The sequence below is a fragment of the Xenopus laevis genome, chromosome 9_10L (assembly GCF_017654675.1).
Source record: "Xenopus laevis strain J_2021 chromosome 9_10L, Xenopus_laevis_v10.1, whole genome shotgun sequence".
In the NCBI taxonomy this organism is placed as follows: domain Eukaryota; kingdom Metazoa; phylum Chordata; class Amphibia; order Anura; family Pipidae; genus Xenopus; species Xenopus laevis.
The window spans coordinates 60,502,123-60,515,950 of record NC_054387.1 but is presented as its reverse complement, the minus strand read 5'-3'; the positions used below and the strand labels follow the sequence as shown (position 1 = coordinate 60,515,950).

General features: G+C 42.3%; 1 protein-coding gene and 1 long non-coding RNA gene across 2 annotated transcripts in view; both read left to right on the top strand.

Annotated features, from left to right (window-relative positions):
• Positions 1-422: 422 nt before the first annotated feature.
• tns1.L (tensin 1 L homeolog) overlaps positions 423-13,828 on the top strand; it is a 207,882-nt gene continuing 194,476 nt past the window's right edge. Inside the window, exon 1 of the mRNA XM_041577148.1 lies at positions 423-828. Coding sequence (XP_041433082.1) covers positions 718-828 — 111 coding nt within the window. The 5' untranslated portion in view covers positions 423-717. The remainder of the gene's footprint in view (positions 829-13,828) is intronic.
• Positions 1,857-8,574, top strand: LOC108701264. Its single transcript, XR_001933136.2, has 2 exons — positions 1,857-3,750; positions 7,833-8,574. It is a non-coding gene; the product is annotated as an uncharacterized LOC108701264 (long non-coding RNA).

Below are 13,828 nucleotides of genomic sequence, written 5' to 3'. Positions count from 1 at the left end.
GTACAAAGTCATTAGAAAAGGAAAATCATCCCCACTGTGGGCACTGCCTTGTGAGTATTTATAGATAAAGTGAGGGTTGTTCCTTTGGTTGCGAGGTAAGTATTTAAGCAGCAGAAATCTCTTTAACTATTAAACCAGAGCGGAGGCTTTCCGCGCTCACTATGAATATGCAAATTCATTCCGCGGATGGCGCAGAGGAGCGCAATGCCTGCGACGCACTTTAAAAAGGAGTCGCGGAGGGAGCAGCAGGGTAGTGTCGCAGTGCTCCAACAGGTGGGCGGGCCCTTGTTGCACCTGAAGCACAAGATGTGATTTGGGATCAGGGTGGGTGGGGGAGAGGAGTCCCCAAGGCAGAGCCCAGGTAGGGGAAGAAGTGTGTGAGTTGTAGTGCCAGGTTTTTTGAACATCTTCGAGCCCCTGTGACTTCCTGAAGGGTGGGAGGAGGGAGGAGGAGCGGAGGGAAGAGAAAAACAAGCAAGTCCCACAATAAGTCCCCCTCCTTCTCTCTCCCTGTCTTATACCGAGTACACGGGACGCTGACAGCCAATCGGGGGCACAGTCAGGAGGCATGGGGGTATCGTGAGCCTGGCATGTGAGCCCTTGCTGCTATTCACTGCACCACACCTCGCTCCTCTGCTGTGTCTGCAATAGGCACAGGTAAAGCCGTGCCCGGGAGCCCACCTGCTGCTGTGGAGGGTGCCACTGGCAGCTGTCTGCATGGGATGCACCGTGAGCTTTATCTGCTGTGAAGAGGACCCCACGCACATGTCTGCCGAGCACCAACATGAGGGCGAAACGAAGGAGGAAAAAAAGAAGCTGCTTCCTAAGGTAAGGGACACGTGCTCCTGCTGCTGGGGCACCCAAGGGGGCGGGGCATCTCTCCCAACCCTCACTATCTGGGAGATTACCCCCTAGTGAAAGTGCTTCTTATGTAGCCATTCTTTTTGGGGGGTTCTTGGAGAGGCTTCATAAATTCATAAGAGAATCCCTAGTACAGGTAGAGGATATCAGGCAGCTTCATGACAATGTATCACTCCATTCCCTGCCCAGGACACTGCCCTAGTACTTCTGACTGTTGAAACAATGTAGCAGACGCAAGTTATTTCCCATACCTGTCAAGATGCATGCACTGCTGAATTCTGCTACATTGTATCACAAGTCAGAACCACCATTGCTTCAAGTAGTAAGGAGTTTTAACTTTAAAAGGGTGGTTCACTTTTGGGATGCACTGAATCCACTATTTTGCAAATTAGGATTTGGATTCGGTTCGGCCTGGCAGAAGGATTCGGCCGAATCCAAATCCTGCTGAAAAAGGCCGAATCCCGAACCGAATCCTGTATTCGGTCCATTCCTAGTTTACTTTAATTCTAAGCAACGTTTCAATTGGTCTTCATTTTTTCTTTACCATAGTTTTTCTAGCTTTCAGATGGGGGTCACTGATCCCATCCAAAAACAAATGCTCTGTAATGCTATACATTTATTGTTATTTCTACTTTGTATCACTAATTTTTTTATTTGGTCCATTTCCTAATCATATTCCAGTGTATAATTCAAATCAGGGCATGGTTGCTAGGATAATTTGGACCCTGTTAGGGTCCAAATTATCCTAGCAACCATGCCCTGATTTGAATCCAGCCTTCTGGTTTGGATTTTCAGCAGTCTGGTTGTTAACCAGACTGCTGAAAATCCAAACCAGAAGGCTGCAGACTAGAAAGTGAAAAAACTCGAAAACCACAAATAATGAAAAATTAAAACCAATTGCAAATTGTCACAAAATATCACCCTCTACATAATAATAAAAGTTAATTTAAAGGTGAACCACTGTATACAGGAAAGTTGCTGAGAATTACATTACTTTCATTAGGCCCCATTTTATTTTTGGGTTTATATTCCCTTTAATTATATTTGTGACATTGGCTGTTTATCTGTTGTAATAGGTGTTAATTTGCCTGTCTGGTCATTAATCAGTTAACTGCTAAAAAATGTTATATAAACTTCTGTGTGGGGGTTAATTGCTGAAGCGGAGAAAACTCTGGCCTGGCAATTAGAAGGTTAAGTGTTCTGTTATACGTGTAGCTTGGCATGACTACTTGGTCCTTTGGAGTCAAACGTTAATTAACATTGTTATTAAAATGTTAATTACTATTATTATAAGTGCTAGTGTTTGTGCTTTGCTATGATATGATCAAATGCCATTTTGACACAAGTGGAAAGGTCTGATTGGCCATTAGTTGGTTAATTATTAGCGTTATGTAAGTGTTAATGTGACTAATTGGCCTCATGATGGGGAATTTCACTTTCTTTTATTAAAGTGGATGTGTTTGCTTTTAGCTACTTAATGAACATTGCCACAATTATTAATGGGCAATACTGAAAAAATGGCATTAATACTAGAGTCCATGGGCAAAAAAAAAAAACCCTTTAAGGTTTGTGTGTGAATGATTGTTTGAGTGACTTGATATTTTCTCAAATGCCAATTCTGTTATATAATGAAGTGCTAAGCTCATCGCATTGTCTTGCTGCCCTCTTTTATTAACAGTAAACAGAGCTGGACAGCTGATTTCTTATTTGGAGTGGGGAAAGGGGGAACAAAATCATTGTTTTTATGAATGGCAGAACCAGCAGTGACCCATCCTTAATAAATACATAAAGGGGGGTGATACAAGGAGTTTAGTATGCTCTGTGTAATTCCTACGTGTGATATCAGTTTCTCTGTATTATAGAGTTACAAAAATATCTGTAGGGAATTCTCTGTGTGACGCAGGAAGCTAACATTTGGATTCAGTGATGAGCTTAAATACCTTGCCCCAAGGAACATTTCTAATGGTACTAGGCACAGCAGAAACACAATTTTCCTCTATTCCTTCCTTGTTGGTCCTAATAGGTCTTCACCAGTACATATGATTGGACTTTTTTAAGGGGAAATATTAGGTTAATGGGTTTTTTTTGTCATGCAGGATATATATACCTATAGCCTAATCAGTCATTGTTCTGATGGCTAACTGAGAAAGTATAGCACCCTAGTTCCTTCACTTTGCATACAATGGGAATTGATCCATATGGATATCTGTGCAACATTATTAAACCTTGTAATCATCATGTAGTGCCAATCAGTATTTAAACGCTGACAGGAGCAGGGCAACTTGAATCCAATCAGAGCATTAATACATGCAGTTGGCTTTACCAACTTGTGACCAAGCAGATCAAAGTGAAAAGTTGTCCCAATATGCCCAGATTTGGTCTGGCATTTTGATTAATTTCAACTGTACAGCCTGACAATTTTACTGGGTGGATGGGACTTATATAGATGGGGAAATGAGAGAAGCCAAAGCACCCCTCTCATTTGGTTTAAATGAAGGGAATAGTGCATAAATTGACCAATTGCACAACAGCCATCAGTTAGTTAAATAACTCAGGGGTGTTTGAACAACCTGTAGTTAAAGAGATCATTAGAGCATTCAGCAGGCCACATCAACCTGTAGCCAATCACACCATTAGAACATGTATAGAATTAGACTCTCCTGTAACCAATCATAGTAGTATCTGTACTTAAATAGATCAACCTGTAGGTAATTAGAACATAAAACATGCACAGGGTTAGGCCAAACTGCAGCCAATCGGAACATAAGAACACGAACAGGTTTAAAAGCAACTTGTAGCCAATTAGAGCATCAGAACATGTACAGGGTTAGAGGAACCTGCAGGGCTGGAACTAGGGTATGCAGAAGAGGCATGCCTACCCCTAGTCTGGTAAGTGGGTGCGCTCTCTGAAGTCAAAGTGCTTTGGGCACCCGGCACGCCAGCACACGCACGTCCTCGGCTCGGTTGCGCATGATTACGCACGCGCGTCACTGGCTGCGCACAGTTACGCACGCGCGTCCTCGGTTGCGCACGGTTATGCACGCTGCGGCGCACTGCATCGGCGGGGGCCGAAGTGGCCGGCTGGGTTTCCTGGGGCACCTGCCCGGCCTGGTCCAGCACTGGGAACCTGTAACCAGTCACAGCTGAGGAACCTGTAGTCAATGTTATCAGTAACAGTATCATCAGACTGTTTGGGGAATTCTAACTCCCGGCCTCTTTAGGCAGATTATCTGAACATCTTGTTGTTAGAGGTGATCAGTCTCCTAGCATTCTGAATTCTGATTCTGGGATCCAACGGGAAAAAAAATCAAGAGAATAATGTTATACAGCTCTTGGATAGAGGGTTTTCATCTGTATTTTGTAAATTGATAAAGCAGTTTCACTTGGCCCAATTTTTAACTAGGGACTAAGGTAGGTTGGACTTGGATGCATTGCTTGTTGGACCTTTGATGTCTAGCAGTACAAGCAGAAATGGGCTTCATGGCAGCCTCAGTCCAAACTAGTTACATAGAAAGAACATCAAGTATGTCCTAAGAATTCCAAGCTCCTACACTCAGTTTGTTTCTAATGAGAAGTTGTTGCATCTGGTGCCCTTGTAACTACATTATACAGTGACTCCAGGGTCACCATGTGCGCGGCTAATCCAGCCAATCAAATCCACTTTCTTCGGGGGCACTGGCGGGTCATGAGAAATGATGTGATTAAAAAGTCAAGGAATGAAAGGACACGTTTACCGTTTCCTCGCCGCTATCCCACTAGGAGAGGGTAAAGGATTAATTCATTGCATTGTACTACATTGTACTGCAGGTGCATTCTCTGAGCAAGAAAGGGTTAACTGTCAGCTCTGGGGTTTGCATTAGATAAAGGGCACTAATAGAACATGTGACATTGCCCCTGTGAGAACGTAGAGACTCAGGGTTGCACCTTCCCCAAGAAACAATTTAGGAGGCTTATGGGGAAGAACTAGTGTCAGATGATTTTCTTTTAGATACTTAGGGGGTTATGTAATAAAATACACTAAATTTGCCCATGTGCAGTAACCCATAGCAACCAGCAGGTAGTATTTACCACTCACCTTTTTAAAAGCAACCATCTTATTGGTTGCTATGGGTTACTGCTAATGGGCAAACTTAGTGTCTTTTATTACATTTAGGGGATAAAGTATAATAAACCTATAGAAGAAACTTAGCATGCATAAATACAAAGGTGTGTTCTACCATCTCTCACATACAGCAACCAACGGCAATTTCATCAGCCCTTTATTATATCCACCATAGGTCTATATGACAATTACACTTTGCACTGTATACATCCAATTGTTATTAGAGTTGGCCCTTGTGGTCAGGTTGCTTAGTGGGCTGCTCTACTGAACTACTCACTTCCCTGCTGCATTGCAAAATATGCCATCAATGAACTGATATCTGACCCAGCAAAGCTTTCTGTATGATAGATACTTTGGTGTCTTCTGTTACTTGGAGGTCAGATGGAGCAGAAAAGTTACAAACAAGGAAATATTATTGGTCCAACATCACATGTTCCACAGTGATGTACATAAGGCTATATTACAGCAATCAATATACAGACAAGCAGAGACAGCGGGTAATGAGGGCCCTACCCCCAAGGATTTCTAATCAAAAGCATCAATCAAATGCAAAATAACTTGGGAAGGCTCATTCCCAGTCAGGTCTCGAGACGCCCCTGGATGGCCGCCAGCCCTTGATCTAATTACTATCCGATACCATCTTTTATTTTTTTCCTTCCTACAAAGTAAGACCCTTAATTCTTTCACTGCTCAAAGCCCCATAGAGCCTCTCGTCATAGACATGAACATTTTTCAGCTTTAGCTCCAGATTTCCCTCTGCAACATGTAGAGGCTTTGATATTGGGCTTGCGTGCAGCCCTACTTTGCCACAAGCCCTCTTCCTTTCAGACATAAAGATAAAGTTGAATTTAAAAATGACCTTTAGTTTATTGCAGAAAATGATATTCTAACACAATTTGCATTTCGTTTTTGTCTTTTGTAAATTAATTATTTACTTTCTTTGTTCGTCAGCTTTCCTGTTTGTATTTGCCCTGTTCCTAGCAACAAGGCAGTGGGTTGAATGATAGACTGGAACATGAAAGATACAATACCTAAATGAAACACAAGCTACAAAAGATGCATTGTAAAATTAATGAGAACAATTAGAGCTGCCTTTAGGCAGTAAGGGTTGAAACAGAATGGACCACACAGGATCCCATACACAGTTGGGGTCATTGCACAGCAGTAGTTGTATGTAGGAAGAGTGGGGCATAGTAGGTGTAGTCACGCAAGATAGTAACTATTGGTCAAGATGACAACAGAAGGCCAAGATGATGACAGTAGGCTAAGATGTCAATAGTAGGCCAGGTAAAGACTGTAGAACAAAATAATGGCAATTATAAGGTAAAATTGTGCACGGGAATAAGATTGCAACAGTAGTTCAGTATAAAGATAGTAGTAAAGATAGTAGGGCAAGATAGAGACAGCAGGATAAGATGGTGATTATAGGGCAAGATGCAGATAGTAGGGCAAGTTGCAAACAGTATGGCAGGATGGAGACTGTGAGTAAGATAAAGACAGCAGGACAAGAAGGTGGCATTAGGGTAAAATGGAGACAGGCTAAGGCAGTAGGACAAGATGTTGATGCTAAACTGAAAACATAAAACACAATAGTGACAACAATAAGATGTCAACAGTAAGTCAATATAAAGACCCTAGGACAAGATGGGGACACTAGGACAAGATGGAGAAAGTAGGACCAGGTGGAGACAGTAGGGAAAGATGGAAGCAGTAGGGCAAGTTGGAGACAATTGAATATGATGGAGACAGTAGGGAAAGATGGAAGCAGTAGGGCTAAGTTGGAGACAATTTTACATGATGGAGACAGTAGGGAAATATGGAAGCAGTAGGGCAAGTTGGAGACAATTGAATATGATGGAAACAGTAGGGAAAGATGGAAGCAGTAGGGCAAATTGGAGACAATTTGACATGATGGAAACAGTAAGGAAAGATGGAGGCAGTAGGGCAAGATCTTGATGTTGAACTAAAGAAGCTGCTGGTATGAGTGGTGAATTATTTTTAATCATCAAGTTTCATTAATTTAGATGTACCTCTAATAGACAATGTATAACATTTGGTAGGTATTCTCAGTATATACATCAGGTTTGTCCAACCTAGAGCCTTTTAGACTAAACACCAATAGCTGAAGGCTGGGAGTTGTTCTTCAAAAATAAAGACAAATTGGCCAAACCTGCCTTGCATCCCCTACTGCTAAAGATTACCCTCACAATAAGAGGGATCCTAACAATATACATGCAGTTCTGGTATCTGGTTGGAGGGAGAGGCAAGTAATTCACATCAATTAAAGGGCAATTGTGTGAACGCTTAGATTACTGAGTACATGTGAAGGTGAATTTATGTTTTAAAAATGTTTACTTATAATACTTTCCTTCTATGCTGTCTGTAAAAGCTTTGAGTTTTGCGGATGAATAAAAAGGGCCAGTCCTAAGAAGCTCCTTCTTTTTAGCCTTCTATCCGGTCTTCTCCATTGTCCCATGACAAATCCATTAATGCAGTTGGGAGAGGACTGGAAGGCTTAGCATTTCTGAAGAGGAGAGTGGAGCTGGGGGCTTATCTCTGACCCGCAAGTACCAAGAGGTCACCAATTAAAAGGCAAATGACAGCAGAGTTATGGGAAAGTGTCGTCTGGGAAATCTGGGGAAAATGCACAAAAGAAATTAAGAAAACATATACGTATATGCACACTGGGGTTAAATTTGAGGGGTTGAACTTAATTTATCTTGGTCTTCTTTTAACCCAATTTAACTATGAATAATCTATGTAACAATAAAAAATACATATAAACTTTTATAAAAGTACATTGAGCACGTAGCAGGTATTGATTATATTTCCTGATACCTTCAGTTCATTTTTGTTCCTTTTGTTGCAGGCAGGGCCAAAGAATTTGAATACCACCATTCCTTTCCCTCTGTACCTCTGCCTGTCTGTTGTTTTAAGGCTCATTGGTTCCTAGGAATGGCAGCTTATCCATAGGGGTGCTGTGCCTGCTCTGCAGTTTCCAGCTTTGGAATCACGGAATTGACTGCCAGAAGAAGAAAAGGCATTTTACTTTTTATTTTTGTTAGAACATCTGCAAATCTGTCACTGTGAACGTGCCTTTGCACTATGGATCAACATGTGCCTTAGGAGGCCTTGAAAACATTCTCTCTTTTCTTTTGCATGCCACCAAAGTTGAGGCAGGTACATAAATATGTACCTGCCAATCAGTGGAGAGACCAGACCACAACTAGTTGGGGGGGGGGCAGCATTGAAAAAGCATCTTTGTATAAAATTAGTTTTATGCATTTGACTTTTATTTGTACACTTCTCTGCTTTGTATTGTGCACCTGCGTATAGACTGTAACCTTAGTCTGTATTCATGCAATATTCTGTGGTTTGAGGAACAAGTTTGAACTCTGTTTCATACAGAGGCATGTCATGCATTGATTTTGTTTCCATTCTTATTGAATTTGGCTCTGTTAATGTTTAAATTGTTGGCATTCTTATGTTCTGATTGGCTAACGGAGGGTCTGACAGCAAAAAACAAGGGACAACCAGAAACCCAAAGATCCGCAAAAAAAAAAAAAAATCAGTATAAAAATTATTTATTAAAAATTACATTAAAATATCAATTTCTCCAGTGGACCTAAGTGTTTTGTGCCCCCAAGGGCACTTAGTCACGGGCTATCATTCACCTTTCAGGAAGTGACACATACAGAGAAATGTGCAACTTTTTGTGCTACTTGCCTGGAGGGCAGAAAGTTGCATCTTTGGGGCTAAGAGCAGATTGCAGAAGGGAAAGGTGCAGCTGAAAATGGTTGTTTTTTGTCCATGCTCAGGGCATACTCTGTCCCCTTTCTGTGAAACAATGGTTGTATAGATTAGGACAGTGTCAACGGCTCTATAAGGGTAAGGTCACACTGGGAGATTCGGGGGATATAGTCGCCCGACGACTAATCGCCTTTTCTTTGGGGCAACTAATCTCCCCGAACTGCTTCCCCCTGTCTTCCGCCTGCTAGAATACAAAAATCGCCTGTTGCATGGCACTCGCGGCAATTCGTTTTCCAAAGTTTCACTTGACCTTACCCTAAGCAGAGAAGTCCAGAGTTTTTAGATTTACCTATACTAGATATACCATGACCTGGATGAATGAAAATCTTCATAGTCAAGTCCAGACCAAGTTGGGGGTTAAATGGAGTACCATATGTGGTATCCGAAGGGTAAAGAAGGATAGTCGTCATTTTCAGGCAATGGTTCAGAGGCAGGTAGTAATGAGACGTGGTCAGGAACAAAACTGGAAGTCAGTGACTGAAGACTCAATTAGGAAAAGTAATTTGGAGCATCTAGGAACTTTGTGAAGAAAGACCTATTTTTGGGGCATTGAACCCATGTCTTGGCGTTCCTTTTATTTTGACTTTTCACGCCATCTAGGATGCAATGACATCACGTGCGCGGCACAATGAAATCGGTGTGTGGTCCTGGGCATCTCCATCTTGGCTCCACAACGGAGCACTCTGGACAGACGGCTCCTTTAAAATCTGGTGAGTTGACAGGTCTGTGTTCAAATAAATGTAGTATTTGCAATATTTGGAAAGGAATGAGTTGGTGGCATGTTAGGATTATTCAGGTTTATTCATTACAAATTTGTTACTGCAGGCAAAAAGGCTGATTGACTTGTTAGGCTTTTAGTCAACTGAAGGCAGTTCCATGCTGAAATATTTTGACCCGTCAAACCTTTCAAGTTAGGATTGTTGTTTTTTCCAGTTTCACCGTCTCATCCTGGCAGCTGCCAGCGTCTCTGCCACGAGCTCTGTTAACACTTCCAGCTTGTGAATGTGTGTGTCAGGAACGTTGTTTAGAAATTCAAGTTATGTGAAAGTCAAGGTGTGCTAGGGGAAAGAGGCTTTGCTTACCCCCAAAGATCTGCACGTTAGACTTGCCCACAGGAACCCCATTCAATTCCTTTACAAAGTTTTGGAAACTGGTTTATAAACCTGACCCCTAACTTCTTCACCAATACTACGGAATAAACCACTAGGCCTATTGAGCAATTGGGACAGGATATTGTTTCCAACTCCCACATAACAAATAACTGATGAAAACTGACTATTCCACTCCCATCTCCTCAAATCCATTCTGCATGGACCTGGATTTGTGCATGGGCACCTAACCCAAGCTACGGAATTTGACCACATGATGTTTTAGATGAAGTACATGGATACTTTTGGATTTTATCTGGCCAAAACCCAGCCACATAACAGTTGGGCAGGCAGTCATTTTCGTCCCATACATGGTTTAACAAGCTGCAGACCCCCATGTAGGACTAATAATCTCACCTTTATATCCCAAGTCCCAGAAATCACCTGTAAGCCGCCCTACTAATTGTTCTCCCCAACCCTCAGATGTCCAGATTGTCATTTAGTTTATAGATGCCCAGTGTAGTTCAGCCAGGGGCCTGTGCTTTTGTGCCAGGAGGAGGCATCCTTGCACGCTTCTAAGTGCATGTCTGGCTTTGATAAGCCTGACACAAAGCTCTGACGTCCTGTGGAAGACAGATTCCCCCTCCAGTTATCTCAACACTTACCCACTTCAATGCCAGAGAAGCCTTCAGTGGATTTTCTGCTGTGTGCATTTGGCTTCTGTTTCTCCTTCCAGTGCAGGGGTAGTGTTACACCTCACCGACTGTGTACACAGGAGAAGGGATTGTTAGATAGTCTGAATTCTGTTACACCATATGCAGTTACCTACAATCCGGATGGCTCTGTTTGTCTCTCGCTAAAATCAAAATACCACAAGTTCCCCGGAGAAGTTGCGCTTTTATCTCTCCGAAAGCAGATATGTCTGATCCGCCGTCACCGATGCTTTGTCTTCCAATGTAAATTCAATCTTTCAGTGCACCGAGGAAAGAATCTGCTCTGCATGAATTCAAATTAATAATAGTTACTTTCGGCTCTCAGGGCCCTCGCTGTGTTGGAAACAATGAGAGAATTTCCGTACTGTGCTCTTCATGAGCCGCATTATGTAACAACCCTGCTGACTAATAGCTAAACCACCTATGGCAAGTGCTGCTATGCCAGGCCCAGATCCAGTAATAGAAATCATGATTAAAGTGGCATTATAGTTTTTATTTGTTTATCATTTTTCTAATATTTAAACTTAAAAGTTTAAAGGGGTAGTTCACCTTTAATTTAACTTTTAGTATGTTATAGAATAGCTAATTGTAAGCAACTTTTCAGTTGGTCTTCATTTTTTTTATAGTTTCTTTAAATTATTTGCCTTCTTCTTCTGACTCTTTCCAGCTTTCAGTTGACCCCATCTAGCTCTAGCTCTTAGAGGTTCTGTACTTCAAATGGTAACACTGTAGTTATTGCTTCAATAAAACTCCTAGCATATGTTTGTAGTTCCATACCTTGAATGTTATTACTGGAACTCCCAGCAGCCACAAAATTGCCCAAAGAATAAAGATATGTTGAGACCTTTCAGAATGTAACACACATCCACTCCTCACCACAGGGTGGCATTGCTGCGCTGCCAGGTTCTCCTTTATTGGCAGGAAGATCTGGTTCATTAAACTGCTGCCAAGTTACAAATACAGAACGTAAACTCCACAGTGTTTGGGAAAAAAACAGTGGAAATATATAACAAAAGAGGATTCTTTGTATGATCTTTAAAGGAATAGTAACATCAAAAAATGAAACACAAACTTCTGTGTTTGCTTCAGAAACACTTATAGTTAATTTAATAAGCTGCTCTGTAGCCATGGGGGCAGCCATTTAAAGGTGAAATGGCTCCGATTACACAGCAGATAGCAGATAAGCTCTGTAGAACATAATGGTGGTATCTGTTATCCACTATTTAACCTGTGCCAAGTAGCCTTTTTACGATTTCTGGCATTGCTACACAGCAGCTTGTTTATATGAACTATAGTAGTGTTTCTGAAGCAAACAGATGGGTTTTACCGCTGCAGGGCAACATTACATGGTATTTTCATTACTTTAAAGCACTTTCATTTCTTGGTGTTACTGTTCCTTTAAATTGAGGGATTTGATCAGCACCATGAGAAACATTCTGATGACAGGGTTTGACATTAAGGGAGATGATATTTTGGTTTGGGTCAGTTGTGAATGTTTTGGGAAAGAACCAAATCCTGATCGGGTCCTCACCTCTCCAATTGCCGAGTATACATGTGGCCATCCTTCCCCCGCAGATAACATTTGGCCACATTCACAGACCAACAAGTTGCTAATGGAGTAACTCAGTTGGCAGAGATGTTCGTTGCCCATGTCCAGCCTTTTGTCTCTTAGGCTACGGTGTCTGCACAGTGAGCCAAGGCAATGTATTAAGGTGCAGGTGCATGGAGCAGCATCAGAGGAGCGGAATCTCGCTCCACATTCTCTGGCCCTAGCCTTACCCCCTGTCCCTATGGCTTATTTCACTTGCCCTGGGCATTTTCTCTCTGTATCTTTGTATTGGGCTGTTTGTTTGTGGTGTTTACAATGCCCAAGGGGCAGCTTCTCATGATACTCTTGAGTAAATATACAGGAGGTAGAAGGATGGGGGAGCTGGGGGAGAGATTTGTGATCGGGTGCTGACAGACTGACACCCACGTGTGTTCAGATTCTCCACTGGTCACACTGCATTACCTACAGCTGTACCGACTGCTGCAAATTCCACTGCCGTTTTCTGCAAATGTCAAACAGTCTCATATCATGAGTTCAGTTTAAGGGTTGGGGCAGACGAGCAGATTCGGGGAGATTTAGTCGCCTTGCTTCTGCGTGGCAACAATCTACCCAAACTGCCTTCCGTCTGCCTTCCATATGCTTGAATGAAGAATCGCCTGCACTAATACACTCGCGGCACTTCGATTTCCGAAGCCGTCCCACGTTTCCTTGTGAGGTAACTTTGGGCGACTTCGGAAATCGAAGCGCCGCGAGTGTATTAGCGCAGACGATTCTTCATTCAAGCATACAGAAGGCAGTTTGGGTAGATTGTCGCCACGCAAGAGGCGATTAGTCGCCAGGCGACTAAATCTCCCCAAATCTGCTCGTCTGCCCCAACCCTAAAGGTCCAGAGAAGACCAGACCCACCTGCAACTGAAATACTGGCATGTGATATTTTGGGGCCTTTTAAATTATTTTCATTTTTGTTTTTAGCTGTGTAGTTCAAAATTGCAATTGCTGTTTGGTGGATCACTTACCACTAAAATGTATTGGATCAGACCTGCCAGGAAGAGACTAGATTGTGCTGTAGTGAGGGGGAAGGAGCCAATCATCGAACAGCATTCACTGATTGCCCCATAGGGAAATATACAATGCTCTGGCAATGGCCTGTAATTTCAGAAATCCGTGAGATTTTGGAACCTTGGATTCTTTTGCCATATGGATGCTGTTACAAAATGTAATCAAGGGGCAGCTTGCCTTCAGGCATTACCATCACTTTAAGGGTCCTGCTCATTCCAAGCTGAAAGGTGTGGGGTGTGACTTGTCTGAAAGCTGTAAGGTCTCGTGCACAAATGTGCATTTTATGCAATTGTGATAACTCAGGCTAGTTGCTGCATTTCTGGGAACCTAAACCAACCATGATGGTGAGGGAATCATTAGACAAACATAAGTGGAGATCTGGGGAAGCAGAGGACCGTACCAGCCCCCCCCCCCCACGCTATGGAGCTGGTCTCCCTATGATTCTACAATTGCCTAGCTCCACCTTCACTAAGGGTTTAAATACAGGTGACTCCTAAAACATCTGAAAAAATTGAAAGGATAAGGTTTTTTTTTTTTTAAAGAAACTGTAACACCAAAAAATGAAAGTGTATCATAGTAATTATAATATAATGTACTGTTGCCCTGCACTGGTAAAAGTTATGTGATTGCTTCATAGACACTACAA